At 50.5% G+C, this 25,105-nt stretch overlaps 1 protein-coding gene across 1 annotated transcript in view; it reads left to right on the top strand.

Annotated features, from left to right (window-relative positions):
- Positions 1-25,105, top strand: part of LOC105480877 (neuralized E3 ubiquitin protein ligase 1B) — a 49,723-nt gene that overhangs the window by 15,109 nt on the left and 9,509 nt on the right. The window contains exon 2 of the mRNA XM_011740074.3: positions 12,989-13,534. Coding sequence (XP_011738376.2) covers positions 12,989-13,534 — 546 coding nt within the window. The remainder of the gene's footprint in view (positions 1-12,988; positions 13,535-25,105) is intronic.

The raw sequence follows: 25,105 nt of genomic DNA, 5'->3' as shown, positions 1-25,105 counted from the left end.
CTGCTATAGACTATTTGAGTCAGCACCTCACATCCCCACGACAGATGACTGGTTGGCTGGGGAAGCAATTCTGCACGATGACCGACAGCATGCATGGGCTTTGGATCCAGACCTGAGTCGAATCCTCACCCTGCTGCTTATCTGCCTCATGAACTTGTGCCAGCCCCTTACCTTCTCTGGGCCTAAAGTCCCTGTTGTGAAATGGGCTCATAGGGCTATAGAGAGGCCCAGTGAACCAAGGACTGTCAGATCACCAGAACTTAGGACACATGGGATGGAGATTCTAATCAGGGCTCCTGTGGGCCCAGGTGCTGAGGCAAGAGACTGAAGGCACGAACTGTTTCAGTACAATAAAGAAACTAGTTAGAATAAGAATAGCCATAATACAAATTAGATATAGAGATGATCATGGACAATTATCAATCATTATAAACATTATTAATCATTAGCTTTTAATATTACTCTTTGTTGCATTACTAATATAACCTAGGAATAACCAGTGGGCATAGGGTCAGATATTGAAGGGACATTGTGAGAAGTGACCTAGAAGGCAAGAGGTGAGCCTTCTGTCACACCCACATTAGGGCCGCTTGAGGGCTCCTCGGTCAAGCAGTAATGCCAGTGTCTGGGAAGGCACCCGTTACCTAGGAGACTGCGAAAGGGAGTCTCCTTTCCTTGGAGGAGTCCAGGAACACTCTGCTCCACCAGCTTCTTGTGGAAGGCTGGATATTATCCAGGCCTGCCCGCAGTCATCCGGCGGCCTAAACCCCTCCCTGTGGTGCTGTGCTTCAATGGTCACGCTCCTCTTCCACTTTCATGTTCCTCCCATAGTCCTGGTTCCTCTTTGAAGTCCGTAGTAGAGAGTGGTAGAAGGAATAGTGAAAGTCTTGAAGTCTTTGATCTTTCTTATAAGTGCATAGAAGAAAACACTGAGGTCTGCTGCCTTCTCTCTCTGCTTCAGCTACCTAAGAAGGAAGGGTCACCTGTCCAGTGATCACATGACTTGCTTCACCTTGTCAATCACTTAGAAGATTCACCCTCCTTACCCTGCCCCCTGGTCTCGTATGCAATCAATAAATATCAGCGCGCCCAGCCGTTCGGGGCCACTACCGGTCTCCCAGGCCCAGCTGTTTTCTCTTTATATCTTTGTCTTGTGTCTTTATTTATTACAGTCTCTCGTCTCCGCACACGGGGAGAGCACCCACTAAGCCCCGTAGGGCTGGACCCTACAGGCTGCAGAGCATGCCTTCCAAGCACGTAGCCCTTTACCTCTTGGGGAAGGGACAGAAGGCCATGCGGGCTACCTGCAGGCATCCCCAGTCCACGCTCACCTGCTCTCAAGAGCCCTTCAGGCATCTGGGGGAAGCCCTGCGTGGTGGGTGAGCAGGAGAGAGAAGAGAAGGCTGCATCTTCAGAGAAGGACGAGACACACATCAGAGTCACTCCCTGGGGGGCCTCAGAGCCGAGCATGGCTGGGAAGATGCCATTAGCTGACATACCTTGTGTCAAGCACTATGCTGTCCTCCTCCCCTGCCGGGATGACCTCTGCACTTTGCCGGCAGGAGCCACAGCATCTTTGTCATAGCCTTGGGAGCCAGGCTGGTATGAGTTCAAACACCCATGCCACAATTCCTGGTCATGGGCAGCTCACCCAGCCTCTCTGAGCCGCCCTCCTCCCTGGGAGGGGGTCTGGTAGCCATCACCTCCTTCAGCACTGTCAGGAGGTTCCTGCAAGGTCCTATGGGTGGGGGGCCATTGTCCCCTGGGAGGTCTGCCTCTCCCATCAGGCCCTACCCCCAATTCTTTTTCCGGCCTCAGGGACACTCAGCCCTGGGGCTCCATCCCCCTGCTGTAATCAGTCACTTTCTTCCTTTTTTAGATACTTTGCTTATTGTTCGTCCCAAGTTCCGCCAAACTGTGGTCTTTGAGCAGCTCAAAACAAGCTGATTGATGACATCCACCACCATCCCTGCCCCACCCCCAGCCACAGCTTCCTGCCTGAGACGAAGCCAGGGCATTGCTCACCCTCTGTGCCAGAAGGTGGATTAAGCTACTTGTACGTAGTCTAGCGTTCTTCTTGCAGGTCAGGATGTGAGAGACCTTGGGGCCAGCAAGCATTTTGCCCAGCTGTTGGGTTGTAAAGAACATTTCCTCAGTCCAGGAGCAAGAACAACATTGCTCCAGGGGAACTTGGGCCCATGGGTCTATTGCTCCAAAAATGCTGCCTTTCAGGCCTTGCAGGTGCTCTCCGGGGGCTGAAGCTGGGAGCAGTCAGGCTTCTGGGCACCACCCAGGCTGGGGGAGTGGCTGTCCTCAAGGCAAAGAGAAGGAGAAACGGCAGGCCTGGCAACCTCAGCCAGCTTATCACTGGGCAGCTGCCAGGGGCTGCCAGGAGGAGAAGCAGGCGCTGAGGGGCAGGACCGCGTCAACCGTTGGAAGAGACGTTCAAAACCTGGACTGTTTTCTCACGCCTGCCATGCTGGGTCACTTTGACTGGCAGGGAAGAAAGGAAGGCCCAGGGTTTCAATCTCATTTTTCAGAGAGGTGGATCCACAGGGGTTGCTTCCCTGATCCAAACCCTTCAGCAGCCCCCAGAACCTTCTGGAGGACTTCAACCTCCCTGCATGGCCTTTAAGACCCTTTGTGATACTGCCCCTGACTCCCACTCCTCTCCCCTCTCCCTTCTGGCCCGTACTTCTTGCAGTTCCCCAGTGCTCTCAGCTGATTCTCATCTCCAGGCCTTTGCGGGTGCTGTTCTCACTGCCTGAAACACACTTCCCCATCCTTTATCATCCTCCCAGCCCTGCTTCCTCATTCTGCAGCTTCTCAGTTCCCCTGAGAAGCTGTCGCCACTGCCCCAGCTCTCCCTGGCCACCACCCTGTGCAGCCATGGGGTCTGCTTATGTCCATCCTTGCGGCTGGTCTCAGCTCGAGGGGGCAGGGACAGTATGTGACTTGTCAGTGCATGTACCCAGCAGCCAGCGCGGGCCCTGGCCCAGAGCAGATGCTCTGTAAATGTCAGATGAAGGAGGAAGTGATGTACTCGAGAAGGAATGAGGGCACATTCCCCCCACCTCTCACTGTAGTGGGGCCCTAGCCCTGGGAGCTAGCGCCTCTGAAGTTGGAGTTTCCTGGGTCCCTTTATCAAGAAGAGGCCTCAATCAAGGGGCCCGGCAGAGGGTCGGAGTCAGCTTGGGAATCCCAGCCCCTGCTAAGCATGCTTTGAGGGGGCGTCGGGATGACCTCACCCCCTGGGAACTCTCGCATCAGAGCCCACTCAAGCTGAGAGGTCTGCCACTTAGGCCTGGATGGAGTGGGCTTTTCTCCCCACAAGCAGCATCACGACCTCTGGCCTCTCTCTGGGATGTCCTTGCAGCTGTTGACGGGGTTTTGTTTGCAAAGCAAAGAGAGCAGAGTGGCAGTTTCCAGCGCGGGCTGGCCCTTTTCCCTTGGGGATGCTGGCCAACCAGGCCTCTGAAAAAGGGAACAAAGTCCCAGTAAGCTAGTGTCTGTCTCCTGAGTGCCTGTCACTGCCCCATTTGGCAGAGGTGAGGAAGGGTTAGTTATGTTTTTTTCTTTTCTTTTTATTTATTTATTTATTTTTTTTGAGATGGAGTCTCCCTCTGTCACCCAGGCTAGAGTGCAGTGGCATGATCTCAGCTCACTGCAACCTCCGCCTCCTGGGTTCAAGTGATTCTCCTGCCTCAGCCCCCCTAGTAGCTGGGATTATAGGTGCCCGCCACTACGCCTGGCTAATGTTTGTATCTTTAGCAGAGGCAGGGTTTCACCATGTTGGCCAGGCTGGTCTCGAACTCCTGACCTCAGGTGATCTGTTCACCTCGGCCTTCCAAAGTGCTAAGATTACAGACATGAGCCTCCGTACCCAGCCTGGTTATGTTTTTTTTCTAGCCCACTTTTAAACCCATCAATGGAAAATGGAACTTTGTTGGCAAAGGTGACTGATATCTTGGCCCCTCTGGATATGGCAGGAAGCCTTGCTAACTACCAGCCTTGCCTTTTCTTCTCTCTAGAGCACAGCCTGCCCCCTTCACCCCAGCACACATGAGCGCCATGTTGCTTCCTACTGCCAACAACGCTGGTTTACATTTTGGACTTGGGCAAATGTCATTTGAACTAGAGATTTCTCACTCAAGATCTATAGTCCAAGGACACATGTTGTGAAGGTCCAGGTCCAGGAAGCCCCTGAAGTTGAATATCAGATTGTGCATGGTGTCTGGGTGTGTTTCTGGGGGGAAAGCCTCTATACATTTTATTGCTTCTAACAAGATCCATGAACCATTCCCCACACCCCGCCAACACAAAGGTTATGGCAGTTGCCTTGAAGAAGGGGTGGGGTGGAAGAAAGCGCATGAGCCTGCTCCTCTCAGACCCTCAGTTTCCTCATCTGGGAAATCAAGGTGGTAAAGCTCACTCTGGAGAGTTTTACTAAAGATTAAATCCAATCAACCAAGACATGTACCTAGTACATAGCAGAGGCTCAGTGAAACTCCAGTGTAATCCTCACGTTCAAAGGAAGAGGCAGAATAGACCATTCTTCCATTTGGCAATTCCCTTTCCTGGTGGAGAGGAATCTGCCTAAAACCTCAGCCAGCATGCCATCTGCGGAACGCCGGCAGGCTGGAAGCCGGCGTCTCGGGGCCAGAGTATCGGGAGCTGTTGCTTCCTGCCATCCTCCTGACGGTGACTGCCATTTCCTTGGGCTCTTTTTAGATCAAAGGAAGGGCTAGGCTGGGGAGATGAGTGGGGATCATTCAGGGGGTGGCACAAGGCGCATTTAGGACACCTGCTGGGATGGCTTAAAAATAGGCCTCTGTCCTTGGACACCAAGTGGAAGCGACCGCAGGGTTTTCAAGAGGCCTCTGCTGGCCAAGGTTATGAGCCCTCCACGGGAGAAATGTTTCCGAACGTATTTTCCCAGCTGCCACAGGTAGGCACCTCTGACCCAGGAACAAACCTTTCCTAGTCAAAGGAACTAAATAAGGTGGTTAGAGGAGGAGATCAAGCGTTTAATGAGCACCTACTACATGCCACACACTGTGTGTCTGATGGGTTTGCTCTGTGCCATCCTCACAACAACCTTGCAGTGTAGAGATGACTTTTCCTACTTTTCTAGGTTGTTGGGGGCTGGGGGGGGAAAGAGAAGTTAAGTATGGACCTCAAGATCACACAGCTAATAAATAAGCAAAACCAGAATTTAAACCCAAGTCTGACTCCAAGCCTGTGCTCTTTTTCACCACCTCTCAAACTGTGATGTAGAAATAAAAAGCAAGAAAGAGATGGAGGTGAGAGGGCAGGGCTTATCCAGCGGTTGGACGTGTTATTTCCCATGGGGAAGGGAAGGGAATGTTGTTTATTCAGCATCTACTATGTGCCAGGACTTCTGCTGGGATTTTTCTAGGCTCTCATTGCCCCTGCCAGCAGCCTGAGACAGGGGTCTAAGGTCACGTGCCATTTACAGATGACAAAACTGCAGCTCTGGGAGGTACAGTGACTTGCTCAAGGCTTTCAGACAAATCAGTAGCAAAGCACAGGCTTTCATCCAGAGCCCATGAAGAAAACCTCCCAGCCACTCAGGGAGCAGTTCTTATGTTGACCTGCCTTCCAGAAAGACTTGCAAGGCTGGGCAGTGGTGACCCTCACAGCCAGAGCAGAGTTCCCCCTCCCTAACCACAGGCAGACACTCATCACCCACCCTCCAAATCTCTGCCATGCATTTCGTGTCCGGGCACTGTTTCCTTGACTAACTCCTGGAAAGACGCTGCCCTCTAGACTTGGCGGGGCTGGAGCAGCCTGTGATTAACCATGGAGGTTGGGCTGGGCATGGTGGCTCATGCCTGTAATCCCAGCACTTTGGGAAGCTGAGGTGGGTGGATTGCTTGAGCCCAGGAGTTCAAGACCAGCCCCAGCAACCCTGACTCTACAAAAAAAAAAAAAAAAAAAAAAAGAGCCAGGTGTGGTGGCACACACCTGTAGTCCTAGCTACTTGGGAGGCTGAGGTGGGAGAATCACTTGAGCCCCGGAGTTTGAGGCTGCAGTGAGCTGTGATCATGCCACTGTACTCAGCCTGGGAGACAGAGCAAGACCCTAACTCAAGAAAAAATTTAAAAAGCCATGGGATTGACCAGGTGTGGTGGCTCACGCCTATAATCCCAGCACTTCAGGAGGCTAAGGCGGGTGGATCACAAGGTCAGGAGTTCAAAACCAACCTGGCCAATATGGTGAAACCCTGTCTCTACTAAAAATACAAAAATTAGCCAGGTGTGATGGCGGGCGCCTATAGTCCCAGCTACACGGGAGGCTGAGGCAGGAGAATCGCTTGAACCCAGGAGGCGGATGTTGCAGTGAGCCGAGATCACGCCACTGCACTCCAGCCTGGGTGACAGAGCAAGACTCCATCTCAAAAAAACAAAAACAAAAAAGCCATGGGATTTGGGCCAGGGCTGTCCCTTCTCCCTTCTATGAACCAGAAGGGCAACTGCAAAGGTCTCCACTGAGTTCCCACCTCACAGAAATCGTACCTCCCCGACTTCTTCTTAGAGTCCCTGGACTCAATTCTTGGCCACAAGTAGGGGATGCAGCTCATTGGCTGGGGGCCAGCACCCACCCAAGGCCAGCAGGGCCTCGGTCTTTCATGCGAGTGTGGCCAGTGGGATTTCGTCGCTGGTGTGGTTTGGGGGCCTCTTCCTGGCAGATGAGGTTTTATTTTATTATTATTATTATTATTTTACCAGCGACAGGGTGTCTGTTTGAGTCTAGTCCTGGCGCCAGAAGCTAAGAATCTGCACCCACAGACTTGACCATTTGGGGGAACAGTTGTAGTGACTGCCAGGAGGCAAACGGTGGGGGACATTTGGCCCTCGATGGAATATTCCACAGCCTTGAAACAAGCAGAGAAGGCTTGGGAGCGATGCGGGGAAATGCTTTTGATGTAATGTTGAGTTAGAAAAGAAAAAGCAGGATACAAAATTGGCTATGCATTCTGATGGTAAGAAAGTCAGGAAACTGGCAGGGCGCGGTGGCTCAAGCCTGTAATCCCAGCACTTTGGGAGGCCGAGACAGGCGGATCACTAGGTCAGGAGATCGAGACCATCCTGGCTAACACGGCGAAACCCCATCTCTACTAAAAACACAAAAAATTAGCCGGGCGAGGTGGCGGCGCCTGTAGTCCCAGCTACTCGGGAGGCTGAGGCAGGAGAATGGCGGGAACCCGGGAGGCGGAGCTTGCAGTGAGCTGAGATCTGGCCACTGCACTCCAGCCTGGGTGACAGAGCGAGACTCCGTCTCAAAAAAAAAAAAAAAAAAAAAAAGAAAGTCAGGAAACTACTTACATTACTGAGTACTTCAGTGGTACTTATGGAAAAGAGTTAGGATGGGGAAAAGCATGGGCTGGGGATCAGACAGGCTGGGTCACATCTCAGTGCTGCCGCCTTGCAGCTGCGGGGAAATGTCTTTGCTCCCTGGAGCCTTGTTTTCTGCTGGATAAATGGAGACCCCAATCCTGTAGGTGAAGGTTTGTTTTAAGAATTAGCTGATATCATGTGTCAAAAAAAAATCCAGCACAGCCATGGTACATGGTGAGGGCATAGCCCACGGTTCTCATGTGAGATCGATCAGGACTGGGACAATGCAAAATGCAGAGACAGGGTGCAAAAGTGGGGAGAGGCAGCAGGCGGTGGGGTAGATCTTTCTCCTCCTTTCTGAACTTTCTATGATGTGGCTGTTGTGTTTGTTTTAGCAATTTAAATGAGAAAGTTCAGGTTTGCCATTGACATCTCCAAACTAGGATGATCCACAGGGCCCCTGGAGTCCAACCTCCACATTTTTCTGTTTCTTATAGGAACCGCTTTCCCTGAACCCAGCTAAAAGCAGATGCTGGTGTACTATTTGAGATTGCTTGTTGTTTTTCTTTTATTTTAAGCATTTTCAATTTGTGTAAATAACACATCCTCTTAGAAACTTTTTAACTCTAGTTTTCTTTATCTCACGTCAGAGCTCTGGTCTCGGGGGGCGGCGGTGGGGGGCTGGAAATAAGAGTGTTTATCTCTTATTCCCTGAAGGAAGTCAGATCATATAATCAAGATTAAACAAATATGTAAACTTCGCTGGTTTCTTGGCCGCATTTTATCCTAACATATAGTTGGTTTTGCAGGAAACTTCCCCTATAGTAACAAGGCAGTACTTCTCTCCACCCCAGTATTCATTTAAATTGCAGGCCGCTCTTAAAGAACATCTCTTGGGATTCCCAAGCCCTTCTGTAAAGAAACTCTCCGACGGAGAGATGAGGTCAGAAAACAACAGTGAAGGGGAGGGGAGATAAAAATCATCAAATAAGGCTGGCCATGGCCGCTGGTGCTCAGAAGGGCTTTTGATGTGTGGTCATATTTAATGTTTCCTGGAGGATTTGGCAGCTGGAGGGGGCCTTGGCCTGCTGGGCACTGGGCGAAGCTGCACCAGGAGCTGAGTGCCTTGTACAAGGCCACCGTGAGCATGGACAGCACAGGCCTCTGCTGTCCCTGAGCTACCTCCGCCGATGGTCTACACCCGGTGCTGCTTCCCCTGCTCATTTGGGATTTGTCCCTTCCTCTTAACCTCGTGGTTCTAGAGATGGCCCACAGCCTGACTCTGTCCACCCTCCTTGCTGCCCTGGAGGCCCCTCCCTGATAGGCAGTGTGGGCGTGGCCGTGGCCCTGCTTTGCCAAAAGCCCTGTAGTAGCTCCCTCTTGCCCGTGCAGTGCAGTCTGAGTCTCTTGGGCTGGCATTTAGGGCCTTCCCATCTGGTTCCTGTGATGTCTGCAGCACCCTCGCCCTCACCTCTGCAAGGCAGTGACTGCCCAACCTGGCACACCCTCTGCCACACCTACCATATCACTTTACCCTCCCTCCAAATTCCAGCCTCTCCCTGCTTCTGCCCCTACCGTTCCCCTTGGCTCCCTCTCCTCCCTCGAGACCTGGCTCAACGGGCATCCCACTATTCCCAGCCCCTAGCTGAGTCCAGGGCCTCCTGCAGGTCCCTAGTCCCCCCAGTGCCATCGCCTGAGATGGTCTTTATCATGCCTGTTGTCATTGGGCATTCAGCTGTGTGTCTGCTTGACCTGGAGAGACTCAGATCTCCACGAAGGCAGGATGTGTGTGATCTGCAGGAAGGAGTACTGGATGAAGAAATGAATGAGCACTGGAATGAACATTTTGTCTGCTACCTGTGCCAGTCCAGTGCCTGGCAATTCTGCCCAGGGATGAAGGAAGTCAATAGGCAGCCTCTAGTCTCCCTCTCCTGCCTTAGGGGTCTATGGCCCAGCCCTTCTGTCAATCTTGTGTTGGTTTCTAAAAGGCAGAGAGACTATGGTAAAATGGTAAAAAACAAACAAACAACAACAACAACAAACAGAGCTGGGATCACACACACCTGGTTTCAATCCCTGGTTTCATCTCTGCCCTTAACTAAACCAGCTGTATGACTTTAGGCAAGTGACTCGACCTCTCTGAAACTCCATTTGTTCATCCATGCTGGGGATGGATAACAGTAGTCCTTACCACATAGAGACACTACTAGGATTAAATGATGAAATGCATGACACATGACCAGCCCAGAGGAAGTGTCTGAATGCACCGTGATTCTATCAGTCAGGACATTGTTGGTTGCTAGTATCAGAAACCCAGCTCAACCTGGCTTAGAGCAGAAGAGGGCGCCCCTAGCCAAAAAGTCTGCCATCATCTGATTGGCTACCCTAGTCTCTAGAGTTGGAGTGAGGTCAATCCACTAGCTGGCGGAAAGCAAGATCTCCCAAGGAAAACTGGAGCATAGTAGCCAGAAAAAGAGGGATGGATACTGGGCAGGCAGAAACAGCAGGTGCCCCCACGACTAACTGTGGTGGGAGGTGTAGAAAGGCGGAGGCCTTCACCACAGCCCAACGCTGAGGGAGGTGGTGCTCAGCCACCCATCCTGGGCCTTACCCTTCTTGCATGAAAATGACCTCCATATTCTGCCTCCCTGCATCAGGGGTGGCCTGGCCAGAAGAGCCCAAGAAAGGGCTTTCTGCCCTGACCCTGACTGACCTTGAACTTGGGCAGACCCCTCTCCCTCTGATGGCCCATTTTCCCATCTGTAAAATGGGCTTGTTGGAGAAGACGATCCCTGAGGTCTGCTCAAGCTCTCACTGTAACACAGGCAGCAACTGGTGTTTATCAAGCCTGGTGTGTGCTGAGCCCAGAGAAACCAAAGATGGCATGGACAAGCCCCTGCCCTCCGGGATCTACTACTGGTATCTCCCTACCGTGTCCTTACCACCATTCTGCTTCCCATTCAAGTGTCTGTTATAGAACCAAAAGGTCAGCTGGGTGCGGTGGCTCACGCCTGTAATCCCAGCACTTTGGGAGGCTGAGGTGGGTGGGTCACTTGAGGTCAGGAGTTCAAGACCAGCCTGGGCAACATGGCGAAACCCTGTCTCTACTAAAAAAAAAAAAATTAAAAATAAAATTAAAATTAGCCGAGCATGGTGGTGCACACCTGTAATCCCAGCTACTCAGGAAGCTGAGGCAGAAGAAGTGCTTAAACCCAAGAGGTGGAGGTTGCAGTGAGCTGAGATCATGCCATTGCACTCCAGCCTGGACAACAGAGAAAGATTCCATTTCAAAAAAAAAAAAAAAAAAAAAGAACCAAAAGGCCTTTTTCAATTTGTTTTATCTATTGAATATAGTTGAAATGTCCAAAGCAAGTAGACTGAATGTTTTCTATTTTCCTATATAAAAATGAATGAAAACCTTCAAAGCTGTACTACCTTCAAGACATATCCAGAATCTAACCCCTTCCCACCAGCTTTACTGGTGCCCACCCCTGATAGGAGCCATCATGATCTCTGCCATGGAATAATCCAGGAGCTTTGCTGGCCTGAGCATCCTTGCCCCCGCCTCCCAGCAGTCCACTCTGCACACCGTGGCCTGGGCACTCCTATCATGTCTGTCCTCTAAACCTTCAGTAAGGTCTCATCGCATTCAAAGTAAAATGGTTAAAGAAAAATCAAACAACAGGCTCTTCCCACTCCCCACCCCAGCTCTGATCTCATTTCTACCCGCTTCCCTCCTTGCTCCCACCATTCTGGCTACACTGGCTTCCTTGTCATTTCTCAGCCACACCTCAGGGCCTTTGCACTTGCTGTACCTCCTACCTGGAATGATCTTCCCCCAACCACCCTCCCAGCTCATTTGCTTCCCTCCTTCAGGCTTCGGCTCCGAAGTTACTCATCAGGGAGGCCCTTCCGCAAAGTCCTAAGAAAACACCTGTCTCTGCCCCGCCTCGTTGACTGAGTTTTACTCTGTGACGCTTCCCACCAGGGAGAGCATGTTTTCTATCGTCTGACTTTGCCCACTGGAATGTCAGCTCCATCAGAGCAACAACCTTGTCTGTCTTGGTGATTGCTGTATTCCCAGTGCCTGGCATGGTGCCTGGTGCATACTACGCACTCGCTTCATATGTGTGAAGTGAATGAATGACTGAAGCCCCTTATGTTCCTTTCTAATGTGGAACCTTGGCTTTTTTATTCCTTATATTTTGTCTTCTGTGGGCCAGCAGCTTCTGTTTGGAGAGCGGCCTCCCAGCTTCCAGGCATGATTTCCTCTCCCCGTGACTGGGCCTTCCTTCTTCCAGGGCCTGGGGAGGGGCTGCATGTCTTGTTTGCCTCGTCATTGCCTCTCCCTCTTCATTTTCCCCTGCCCTAGCTCCCATCAGGCTCAGCACTCCTCGAACCACCCCGCCCCCGCCTGCACTCTGTGGTGCACCCAGAGCACAGTGCGCCCCGTGGCTGGGCGTGGGAGGAGTGGTCTTTCATTCCTGGGGTCGCCGTTCTTCTCATTGTGTGCCTTGGGCGGCCTGTGGTTTGTGAGAATTTGCCATGTAAATTGTAGTCAGCTGCTGGGTGAAGAGCAGCAGAGATTCATGTAGTAATCACCCGCCCTGCCACCCCCCAGGATCCCAGAGCCCCCCAGGAACCGCCCCTAGGATGGGAGGAGGAAAGGTAGGGAGAGAGGAAGAATCCCACTTGACATTGAGCCACCTGGCTTTGTGACCAGGTCCTTTGAAAGACCACCCCGGGATTCCCCAGGTCCTTCAAAGCAGAATGTCTTTAGAAATGAACCCCAAAGGTGTCCGTTCCGGAAAAGCCAACGTTGCTCATAAGCAATGCCTTCATTTTCTGTGGCTGAGGGGAGGGGAAGTCCCTGAATCCTGGCTTGGATGTGCTTTGGAACCTCAGTAATATATATCATCAGTAATAACATCATGATTAGTGACTTTTGTCACACACACACACTGTGCCAGGTAGTGCTCCAGGGACTTCATCCACATTCTCTTTCAGCAGTGAGTGGAGTCATGTCCCCGTTTTCCAGGCAAAAAGACAAGCTAGAGAAGTGACAGCTCTGCCCCATACCTCCCACCTAGGAAGTGCCAGAGCTGGGAATCAGGCTGCCATGGCCGTTTCTATTGACTGACCTGTCTTAGCTTTTGAATAAAAGCAGGGGAGGTATTTGGATGCTCTGCACAGAGAAAAGCAGCCAAATACCTCCACTACTAACCCCAAGAATCCAGGACTTTTGGAGGCGCTCTGTGGCCCAGAGGTGGCTCCGGAAGGTCCTTGTAGATTTGGAGGGATTTGATGGGGATAGAGAAGTGATTTGGCCCCTGGCTGGCTGTCGTGACAAGCTCTTGGTGTTGGCCCCTCTGACAGTGAAACAGCTCTAGTGCTTCACCACACACGCACTAAACCTTGGTTTGCTTATTTGTGGAATGGGTATGGTGACTGCTGTGGCAAAGAGATTAGGGCCGGTTAGGGCCGGTCGCCGTTTGGTGTAGCCTGGAACCTTCTTATCAATAACCAGTCCAATTAAGATGGAATTTCAAATGAAATTAAATAAAGACCAATCGGGGCCCGCAGGAGTTCGAAGGAGGCCTAACCGTGCTGCCTGTCTCTTTCCGCAGACCCGAGCCCACCGGCGCGCCTCCTGGCCACCCGGCCGTGCTGTGGCCCCGGTCCCGAGCGGCGCCCGGTCCTGGGCGAGGCGCCGCGCTTCCACGCGCAGGCTAAAGGCAAGAACGTGCGGCTGGACGGCCACTCGCGCCGGGCCACGCGGCGCAACAGCTTCTGCAACGGCGTCACGTTCACGCAGAGGCCCATCCGGCTGTACGAGCAGGTGCGGCTGCGCCTGGTGGCAGTGCGCCCGGGCTGGAGCGGCGCGCTGCGCTTCGGCTTCACTGCGCACGATCCGTCGCTCATGAGCGCCCAGGACATCCCCAAGTACGCCTGCCCCGACCTGGTCACGCGGCCCGGCTACTGGGCCAAGGCACTGCCCGAGAACCTGGCGCTGCGCGATACGGTGCTGGCCTACTGGGCGGACCGCCACGGCCGCGTGTTCTACAGCGTGAACGACGGCGAGCCAGTGCTCTTCCATTGCGGCGTGGCCGTGGGCGGCCCGCTCTGGGCGCTCATTGACGTCTACGGCATCACCGACGAGGTGCAGCTTCTGGGTAGGTCGCGGGCGCGGCGCCCCCTGGGGACCTGGCAGCGGTACCCTTGCGCGTGGGTGTATGTTTCATTAGTAGCCACAGTCACTTACGGAGGGCTCCTTTTGCCAGGCGTGGCACTAAGCGCTTTACGCCTTTTAACTCATTTATTTCTCACAACCTACCCTCCCGTTTTACAGATGCGAAAACTGAGGCATGAAGAGGTTAAATTATTTGTGCTGCAAAGCCAGGATTGGGACCCACATGGCTTGAACCCATGCTCTGGCCCAGGTTCATTCACTAACTCATTCCTTCATTTCCTAGTTTATTTGTTCATTCATTCACTCACTCTTTCATTTACTCATTCGCACATGTATTCATTTGCTCGCTCCTTCGCGCATTCATTCACACACTTCCATTTGCTCATTTAGTCGTTCATTCACCCACTCAGCGTCAAACTTAGGCTCTGATCATAAACACCCGTGGAGTACCTCCACGGCACGTGCAGAGAGGAGTTAGGTGTGGCAAACCCTGGCCCACATTAAGGGGCTTGGGGTGCTGGGGAGGCTGACAGGTGTGAGCCCGGTTCTCACGGAGGAGGCAGCCGCTAATGCCCAAATCCTGATGGTGAGAATTCATGGAAGTAGAAGTTTGCTGCCTGTATCTCAAGAGCTTTTTTAAAAAATTGTAAAATTCACATAATAGAACAGCAACCATTTTTAAGTGTACAACTGAGTGGCATATAGTTGGCAACCATCACCTCTATCCAGCTCTAAAACATGTCATCACCCCAAAGGGAAACCCTACCCATTAAGCAGCCACTCCCTATTGTCCCCTCGTTCCAGCCCGGGCAACCACTCATCTGCTTTCTGTTTGAGACCTTAGCGCTTAAACCTACAGATTGCACCGGAACCAGCCCAGCCTCGACCTCTTGGGGAGTAAAGGGAGAGCAGGTTTGTCAGGGAATCTGGACACAGCTCTTGGTGTGGCTTACATGCATTGCTGAAATGCATGGATCTAAAGGTTTGCAGATGTTGACAGACTGATACACCTGTCCATAACCCCAGAGTTGATCCTTCTGAGTCAAGCCTTCTCTTCTCCAGAGGTAGCCACTCTTCTGATTTTTCACCATAGGTTAGTTTTGCCTGTTTTTGAACTTCATGTGAATGGAATCACACAGTATTCACCCATCGGTATCTGGCTTCTTTATCTCAGCATCGTATTTTTCAGATTCATCCACACTGTTGCTGTAGCAGTAGTTTGTTCATTCTTATTGCTAAGTGTGCTAAGCAGTATCCCATGAGCTGGATGACCAGAGTTGGTATATCTGAATGTTTGAGCTATTTCTGGCTTTTCAGCTGCATCTTGTGGGAGAACCCTGGCCTGGGCTTCTTGCTCCTCTACCTCATCCCCTTCATTAGCCCACCATTAGGCAAGGAGGAAAGATTCATGCATCCAAGCTATGCCCCAACCCACAGAAGTAGGGAGACAGTAGAATATCGGAGTGGTCAAGAACAGGGTGTTGGATCACACAGACCTCTGTTCTGGAAGTGACTCTCCATTTGCCAGCTGTGTGGCCTTGGCCAGGTGACTGAACCTCTCTGTGCCTCAGTTTTTTTTTTTTTTCATCTGCAAAATGGACTCATGATAGCACCCACGCCATGGGATTATTGATAAGGTTACATGAGATGATGTCTAAAAGGGATGCAGCACAGTTCCTGGCACAGAGAAGGCACTCAAGAAGTAACAGCTAAGAAATAAGAAGCTCTGCCCATTTGCAAGTGAGCCGGAGCATGTGTCCAAATTCCAGGCTTAGACCAGATTGTGAAGAACTACCCACCCTCCAAGCTGGAGCCTTACTTGGGCATTTTAACTGTGTCCCCTCATGCTCTTCTCCATGAAAGTCTTTGTTATTTCACCTCCAGGAGATACAGGTTTCTGAAACCTAGATTTCCCATCATCTTTTTTGGAGCTCTTTGTTCCTATCCAGCAGGGAAGCAATCCCACCTCATTCACCTGCTCATTCGCAGCCCATGTCTCTGAGTAACAGCCAAGAAATCACAGCCACTCCATAATCAGCTCAAGTGGATTCGGATTTTTTTTAAAAAATACAAATTGGAAGCAGCCTCTGATGACTTAATGAGGCTGCATAAATCTGTGAGGTGAACTCCCCCCCCCCACTCCATTTCCTTATTCAGCAAACCCTTATTGAACTGCTACAACATTCTAGGAAGGGAGAGGTAGAGTCTGCTGGAACGTCAGTGTGACATGGCAGACGTGAGCCTCAGCTTCCCTTATCTACAGGTCATCCCTGAGCTGTGCTCATTGATGGAAAGTACCTGGCACAGGTGCCACAGGACAATGATCACAGAATTATTCTGTTTTTTTTTTTTTCTCTCTGCGTCATATGATCTGCAGGAAACACAAACATAAAAGAGGAAAATGGGATTAGAAGGAATTTCATCCATGGGTGATAAGATCATGGGTGAATTTTACTTATATCTCTGAGTCACCTTTTAAAAATACATATATGTAAAGAGCTTGTATTGCTTTTACAGTCAGAAAGAGCAATAAGGTTTATTGTCCTTTCTGAAGGTTATATGAGATAACAGAGGGGAAGTTTCTGACACGTGATTGAGGCTCAATGAGTGTTTATTTTCTTCCCAGAGGAAAAGCAAGTTGTCATTGGTTACATCTGGGTAAAGGGATTATGAGTGACTTTTTTTTTCCAAGATAACAATGATTTATAATCAGGAAAAACGTTACAATAACATAAGAAGCTAAGCAGTCATGATTTTGTATGGTTTAAGTGCAGGAGACAAATACCCTGCTGTTTCCAGGACAGGATGAGGCACCATGAGAACATCAAAAATCCCACCCGCAATCTCCCAATACCTGGGAGGATTTGGCTTCCTGAAGGTGGTGTCCAAGGTACCCAATGGATACGTAAAGAGACAGCCAGTTTCTGTGCTGTCCTGAGCACTCTGAACTCCTTTCCATCGCAGGGAACAAGGGGCTGACATGGTTCCTTTAGAGCTTCCCAGTTGTAAATTCTAGAATTGAAAACCCCTGAGACCCCTTCATTCCTCCCTCACCACAATCAGGTCGCACCTGATAAAGCCTGAAAACCAACAAAGAAAAGTGGCATTTGGGTAAATAGGGTTGTCAAACTAAGCAAATACAAATATAGGACACCCAGTTACATTTGAATTTCAGATAAACAAGGAAAAAAATTTTTTTTGACACAGGGTTTCATTCTTGTCACTCAGGCTGGAGTGCGGTGGCATGAACACAGTTCACTGCAACCTCCACCTCCTGGGGCCAAAGAATCCTCTTGCCTCAGCCTCCCAAGTAGCCAGGACCACAGGCTCATGCCTGGCTAATTAGGAAAATTTTTTAGTACAAGCATATCCCATGCAATATTTGGGACGTACTTATGCAAAAAAAAAAAAAGTGTTTATCAGAAATTCAAATGTGGCTAGGCGCAGTGGCTCACGCCTGTAATCCCAGCACTTTGGGAGGCCGAGGCAGGTGGGTCACCTGAGGTCAGGAGTTCGAGACCAGCCTGGCCAACATGGTGAAACCCCGTCTCTACTAAAAATGCAAAAATTAGCCAGGCCTGGTGGCAGGCTCCTGTAATCCCAGCTACTTGGGAGGCTGAGGCAGAAGAATTGCTTGAACCTGGGAGGCGAGGTTGCAGTGAGCCGAGATGGCACCAATGCACTCCAGCCTGGGTGACAGAGCAAAACTCCATCGCAAAAAAATAAATTAAATAAAAACATGTAACTGAGCATCCTGCATTTCATCTGGCAATCCTTGTCTAAGAAGCATCCACCCCATCTGTGGGGCTGGGGTGTGTTTTATTTGCCCTCGCTCTTGAGCCAAAGTCTCAGAAATAAAAAAGGGCTCGTAGGCCTCACATATTTTTTTTTGCCTGGTGGAACTGTGGGCCCAACCCAGTATCTTCCTGCATGGAGTCCAGCTGCAGCAGAGAGTGCTGCATCTATGGGCCAGACCCTGGGGTGCCCTTTCTAGATAAAGAATCCAGAGTTCCGAGAAGGAAAGTGACGAGCCTAGAACCACCAAGACGGTCAGTGGCAGAGCCAGGACTGGAAGACTGCTGCAGCAGTATTTAGTTCGCATTGTGCTTACCTGGGGAGCTCTGACAATCCCATTTCCCAGGCTGCACCCAGACCAATTAAATCAGAACCTCTGGGGGTGGCACCCAGGAGTTAGGAGTTCTTAAGGGCCCCCAGGTGCTGCCACGGTTGTGCTCATGATCCCTTTTGCATCCCCTTTGCGTAGGTGTATATTCTCCCTTCCTTCCTCCCTCCTTGCTTGGGAACCTTGGGTGTCAAGTTCTTCGGACTCCTCTGTCCAGGGGCCATGTAGACCCTGTCTCTTGCTTTAACTGTTTTGCTTCATCCTCAATCCCCACTCCTTTTCATGCCTTCTCCTGACCAGATAGGCATCACTCTGATTCATAATCCCAAGAATGTATCTTTTGGAGTCTCGCTCTGTTGCCCAGGCTGGAGAGCAATGGTGCGATCTTGGCTCACTGCAACCTCTGCCTCCTGGGTTCAAGCTATTCTTCTGCCTCAGCCTCCCGAGTAGCTGGGATTATAGGCATCTGCCACCACGCCTGGCTAATTTTTGTATTTTTAGTAGAGACGGGGTTTCTACTGGGTACCTGTTGGTCAGGTTGGTCTCCAACTCCTGACCTCAGGTGATCCGCCTGCCTCGGCCTCCAAAAGTGCTGGGATTACAGGCATGAGCCACCGCGCCCGGCCAAATGTATCTTTTAAAAACAGGTAGATTTGTTTTATATGCATATATGGATGGTATTGTGCTAAGGATCTTATTCTGTTTTTCTTTTTCCACTCACCCTTTTTTGGGATGTATCTGTACTGTTGTATGCCTATCTGGTTCCTTTCTCCCTTGTGGCCCCTGCCCATTGATGGACACCTGGGTTACTACCAGTCCCCCAAGCCACACACACAGATAGTACTGTCGGGCGCATTGTCTCAGAGGGCTGCTCTATGCTTGTTTAATGTTCTCTGGGGTACAGATCAGGAGGGGCTTGTGGGTCCTGGAGTGAGTGGGTCCATCCTGAGAGGCTTAGATTTTTTGAGATGCTCCTCAGGGCCAAAGAGAAGGGACTGGGCACAGGAAAATTACTTTTCGCTGAATTTAGCAGTTCCTGGAGCCAGGAACGGAAGCTTCTGCCGGGCCATGCACTCCTTTCCCTCTCCTCTCCCTGGCTCCAGGAAGCATTTATTAGAGGTGGAGTATCCCTTATCAGAAATGCTTATGATCAGAAGCATTTCAGATTTTAGACGTGTTTGCATTTTGAAATATTTGTATTATAGTTAACATTTCAGCATCACTCATCTGATATCCGAAAATCACTGTTGATGATTCTAGATTAGTGTTTTTTCATGTTTTGTGCTCCAAAACTTCAGAGGTTGTAGCATTTCACATTTCAGATTTTCAGATCAGCGATACTCAACTTATGTCTCTTTTCTGTGGAAGCCCTTTCTGGAGGTCCTTGAGTTCAGGCCCCGTGCTTTTTTGAGGCAGCCCTGCCCCTCTTCCTAGGCAGCTCCAGGGTGGTCAGTGTCAGCCCTGCCGTCCTTCCTCTGCCCAGTGGTGGAAAGCTGGTCAGATTGAACAAGCAATGCCAGTCGAGGGTCGTGGCATATCAGACCATATTGTCAGAAATCTTTGGTTGCAAGGGACAGAAACTCAGTTCAGTCTCACTTAAGGAAAAAAAAAAAAAAGAAAAAGAAAGCATGTGGCTGAAAATTCCTGGGAATGGTTGCCTTTAAGCCTGGTTCAATGCAGGGACCCAAAGAACAGCACCTGGCATACTTGTCTGTCTTCATTTCTCATTTTGCCGTCTTCTCTGGTGGCCTCATCCTCAGCCGGACTGTCCCTTTGGGGTGGAGGAAAGGCCACCAGCATTTCCAGTCTTGCGTCCCACGAGCTTAACAAATCCAACAGAAGAGCTGCTTTCCTAGAAGGTGTGCCCATTGTCTCTAGATGTAGCCTCATGGATCCGGCCTGAGTCACACGCCTATCTCTGAACCCATCTCCATGGCCAGGGGGATGAGATGAAGTGATTGGCCAGGTGAAGGCCCCCCTCCCAACTCCTGAGGCAATGGGAGGTGGGGGTGGGGCAGTTCCCTCCAAAGAAAAGCTGGGTGCTATTACCAGAAGAAAGGGAGTGGATGCCAGGCAGCCAGAAGCAACAGCCCTGCATGGGCCTTGGAAAGGAGTCATTTGCCCAGCTTGGAAGCGCTGAGATCCCTTGTTAAAGATAGTTACTAGGCACTTACTCTGTGCCAGGCACAATGCTGAGAGCTTGACGTGGGTCACGTCTTCTGTTCCTTACAAGAATCCTGTGAGGCAGGAAACTCATTTGCAGACTCCACATGGATAGAGAACTTGACCAAGGTTACATAACTGTTGGTGGTCCTAAAGTCAGAGTTTGTTCATTATTGTTATAAACAAAGTGTTTGATAAAGACTTGAACTTATGGAGCTAAATGCAGGGTTCAGAGGTCTGGGCGCACCATTCCAGGCTGCAGGAGAGGACACTGAGGCCCAGAGAAGGGCAGAGACTTGCCCAAGGTCTCCCAGCTGGTCAGTGGCCATGGTGGGGGAGGGAGGTGTGGAGCCAGGAGCTGTCTCTGTGAGGGGCCTGTAAGCACACCTCAGGCCGGGAGGATCGCTGCTGTGCTGCTGGCTTTAGGCAGAGCCCCAGTGGGAGCCACACAGAGTCATTAGCTTTGCGGTTAGTGTTCTTTTTTTCCAAACAGACCAGGCCAGCACCCACCTCCTCACCCCAACATAAATCATTTGCATGGCAGGGTGTCCTGAAGGGTTGTCCTTTCCCAGTCTGGAGCGAGACTGCCACTGCATGGCCGCCAGCCTGTCCCACCAAGGGCTTCTGAAGGCCTGTTCTGTGCAGGCACGGAGCTGAGCGCATCGTGATCCCTGTGTTCTGCCCTCTTTAATCTTCCCCACAGGCCACTGAGATGGGATGAGGGTCCCCACTTTGCAGGTGGGCAAACTGAGGTCACATCCAGAATTGGCCAGGGTCCAAACGAGGCCTGTGTCTGCAGTCCAGCCTTCTCTGGTTGGCAGAAGGGCATCTGGAAAAGCACGAGGTCAGTGGCCCACAGACCTGGGTCCTGCCTCAGCACACCAAGGCCAATGTTTGCCATCTTCTTTTCTAGAACCCCTCTCCCTTGGTGCCCACCCATCGGCCTTCCCCCCATGGCCATGGACAAGGAGCTCTGCTCCTGTCTCCTCCTGCCTGCTCATGGCCATGGTTCCTGTCATTTGTCCACTTCCTCTGCCTCCCCTGAATCATCCCCGTGAGCACACGGAAGAGCCCCAGTGGCGTCCATCTTTTTAAACACCCTCCGCCAGCCCCTCACCAGCCACAGTCCTGTCTCTCTGCCCTCCCTCCCTCAGAGCAGGTCTTTCTTAAGTGCTGGTTATGCCACCCTCTCCTTTTCCCTCTTAAGCTGTGCCCTGAGGTGTGCGTCCCCGCCCATCACTGACCTTCAGCCTGTCAGACCCGGAGCCTGCATCCTGGGCCTACTACCGGCCCCTCACTTTCAGCCCAGGTGACCTCTCCCGGCTGCTTGAATGTTGCTGCTTGTGGCTCCTGGGCCTTCCCGAGCCCCTGCCGTTCCTCCTGCTTTCCTGGCCACCCCTCGCCCTGCCTGTCCTCGCTATGTTGAAAGCCCCAGGGTTCTATCCTGGGCTCACTCTTTCCTTTTTACATTCTTAAATTGTGTAATACAATATGCATATTGGAAGGCATCTAAGAACAACTGTAGCATTCAACAGATTGTCATAAAGCCAGCCTGTTTCTATCTGCCCTCTTTCTCCAAGTCATCTGAGCCAATCATTGGACTTCACATCTAGGCTGTTGGCTCCCAAACCCATCTCCCTTGAACCCCAGGCCTCCCACTCCTATCCAGCCTCTCCTCCTGCATCCGAGGGGCATCCCACACTGAACATGCTCAGACACAACTCTTGAATCCCCCACCTCCTGCTTCGCAGCCAGCCCCATTGGCAATACGTAGCACCACCCACTTGGTTGGCCATTGGCAGTAAGTGGCAGCACCCACTTGGTTGGTTGGCCAGTAACCCAGGTGTCATTCTTGATTCCTCTTTTCCTTGCCTTGGATCCACTGTGTCAGTGAGTCCTGTCATTTGTGTCTTTAGTACATGGCCCAAGTCAGTCCCGCAGAGACAGAGTGGTGATTGATGGATGGGTTCCTCTGTCTCCAGTTGTCCTTGCCTTTACTTTCATGTCTACACAAAGATGGTTTCTCTTGAGACATACATTCTGCTTTACTTCCAGCCCAGATATATTGGACCTACGAGAGAAAGGGGAGGGGAAAAAAGGGAAGAGCTGGGCCCTGGAAGTGGCTTGGGAAAGTGGGAGGTCAGGGGCCTCCTTGTACCCAGCCTCCTTGCACCTGCCTGGAGATTGCTGCTGTGTGTTGGTGCTCAGTGGGTATTCATGGCAGGGAGGTGGGGACATTAGGCCCAGGGAGACTGAAACTCCGACTTTGGCCCAGTGCTGGGCAGCTCTCAGAGCTGAACGAGAACAGCAGCATTGGGAGGCAGTATTGCTAGCCAGGGGCCTTGCTCTGGACTCAAAGCCTGGGCTGGAATCCCATCTGTCACCCCCAGGCTAAGTGGCCTTCAGTAACTCACTCCACCTCTCAGAGCCTCAGTGTTCTCCCACTGTGAAATGTGCCCATTTTACAGAGTCATATAGGATACTGGTGAGGACTGAAGGGGACAATCGGTGTATGGAGCTGCGTCTAGTAGATGCTTGAGAATATGGTTATGTGTGTACTTGTTTCAGCCACAGGCAGAAGCTGGGCAGTCTCGACATGCTTCCTCGGTGCCTCTTGATGTTGCTGGATTTCTGCCTATGGCCGACTGGTTCTCTTTAGAAGAAATGCCCCTTTTAGCAATGGATTCTGAAGTGTCTGGCCTAGGCCGACGCTGTGCTGTCTTGGGCCTCTCTCAATCAGGGCCCATGCCCAAGAGGAACAAAGCTCCTTCCACAGAGAATAAGTGAGGCCATGCAACCTTTTCTGAGGGGCTGCCATGTGCCAGGTACCCAGCACAATGTCACATTCATTGTAACCCAGCCTTGTAGACACACCATGCTTCCGGCACCTCAGAGTCTTCACATGTGCTGTTCTCTGTGCCTGGAGAACCTGCCCAGCCACCACTCTCTTATCTCCAGGTCGCAGCCCGTTGATCAGTCAGGGAGGCCTTTTCTGGCCTGCTTAGTCCCCGTTTTTACACCCTCAGAGAATCCCGGTTCTGTCACTCTCCAGCTCTGTGACCTCTTGGAGCCTCAGAGTTCCCCCACTGACACTTCCCCACATAGGACAGAGGCTCTTGGTGGCACTTGGCAGAGTTTTCTGTAAGATAGCTTCATAGAGCCTTACTCTCCCGCTTGAAAGGGAGCTCCATGAGCACAGGAGCCACGCCTGTGTATTCACCTCTGTTCACCCAGCACACAGCAGCGCTGGGCCCACAATAAGTGCTCTATTACATTTTTATGATCATAATTAATGTTTTGAGCACTTAGTGCCATGCTCTGTATTACTCTTCATGAAAGTAATTTCCATAACATGGGGGTGTTTACCATTATCGCTCTATGTTATGCTGAGGGAGCTGAGGCTCTGGGAGGTGAAATGGCATACCTAAGGTCACATAGCCAGGAAGAGCTAAAGCCAGGACTTGAACTTAAGTCTGCTGGTCACCATAGGCCACGCTCTTAATAAGGATGCTGCACTGATGGGCTCTGGCGTGGAGCCGCTGGGGGACAGGAGGAGGAGTTAGGGGTGGGGGCAGAGGCAGAGTGTTAGCAGGAGCAGGGTAAGGCCAGCGCCTTTAGGAGCGGGCAACTGTGAGTGGGGCAGGGAGCCCGGGAAAAGTGCGTTGCACCGAGACTTCCAGAAACACGTACTGTCTAAAATGCTTTTTCAAAAAAACTGCCTGTTTTATTCTACCGTTATTTATACGCCTTTTTTCTGATTATAAGAATCAATTTACGTTCATTAGAGAAAAAGAGAAAACTAGAAAACTATAAGCAGCAAATTTCTACCCAGAGATAACCACTCACATTTTAATGTAGTTCTGTATTTTTCCTATGAATCCTATGTACACATTTTCTACAAAAGTAGAATCAAACCATGTGTTCAGTTTTGAATCTTTTGTTCATTTAATGTTATAGGTATTTTCCCATATTAAATATTAATTGAAAACTCGATTTTTAAAAATTTTCTTCTGCTAAAAATTTGTAGCTGTATTAGTCTGTTCTCGCACTGCTATAAAGAACCACCTGAGACTGGATAATTTGTAAAGAAAAGAAGTTTAATTAGCTCATGGTTCCCCAGGCTGTACAGGAAGCATGGCTGGGGAGGCCTTAGGAAACTTAAAATCATGGCAGAAGACAAAGGGGAAGCAGGCATAGCTTACCTGGCCAGAGAGGGAGGAGGAGGGAGGAAGAGTGTGAAGTGGGAGGCGCTACACTTTTCAACCACCAGATCTTGTGAGAACTCACTGTCACAAGAACAGCAAGGGGAAAGTCCACCCCTGAGCCAATCACCTCCAACACTAGGGATTATAATTTGACATGAGATTTGGGCGGGGACACAAATCCAAACCACATCGGTAGCGTACAAGTTTATTGTAGGAAAACTAAATAATACAGAAATATCTAAAGAAAAGGCTTTCATAATCTCACCCCGAGATAATTACTATTAATATTTTCTTATGTCTGTCTCCAGCACTTGATTTCCTATGCACATAAATAAAATGACACAGACAGACAGATGTAGACAAACGCACACATATATACGTTTTTAAAGAAACAAATTGAAACCCCACTTCTTCCCTCGAGCTATGGGAAGCACCCTCGCTAAGGCAAAGCATACACACTCAGATGCCCACAGAGCCCAAACAAGTAGCTGACACCTTTTGGTGAGACCTTGAAGAGGGCCACCTCAGGGGCATCAAGAGAGATCAAACCACCTCAACACAAGGGCAAGCTTTAGCCCATTGTGGCCAGGCCAGAATTCAGCTCCTACTGCCAGATTTACCGGTTTTCCAAGTGCTGTAAACCCAGTTTAAGTGAAAGGTGTCTGAGGGGGTACATTTGGACCCACCGGGGCCTGGGTCATAGTTTGAAAAAGCATGTGCATTCTTATGATTTCATTTCATATTTGGAAAAGAGGAAATATTTTTCAAGATACTATAGAATGATAACATTTAACAAAATCTTGGCTCAAAGTGGTCTGTTTAAAAAGTCTAAGAAACACATTTTCCTATTAAACAAAAATGTTATCACTAAAAAAATCCTTCAAAATATTTTAATGACTCTTTCCTGATGTTGTTGTTATTTAGCATAGCAGTCTCTTCTAGACCTTATTCATTCATTCATCCAATAAACTATTAATAGTGAAGGCTATTTGCCAAGCCCTGAGAACATGGTGGTGACCAGACTGACACAGACCCTGGCCTCGAGAGATTCATATTCCAGCTA

This window comes from Macaca nemestrina, chromosome 6 (assembly GCF_043159975.1).
Source record: "Macaca nemestrina isolate mMacNem1 chromosome 6, mMacNem.hap1, whole genome shotgun sequence".
Taxonomy (NCBI): Eukaryota; Metazoa; Chordata; class Mammalia; order Primates; family Cercopithecidae; genus Macaca; species Macaca nemestrina.
This window is presented reverse-complemented; position numbering and strand designations above follow the sequence as displayed.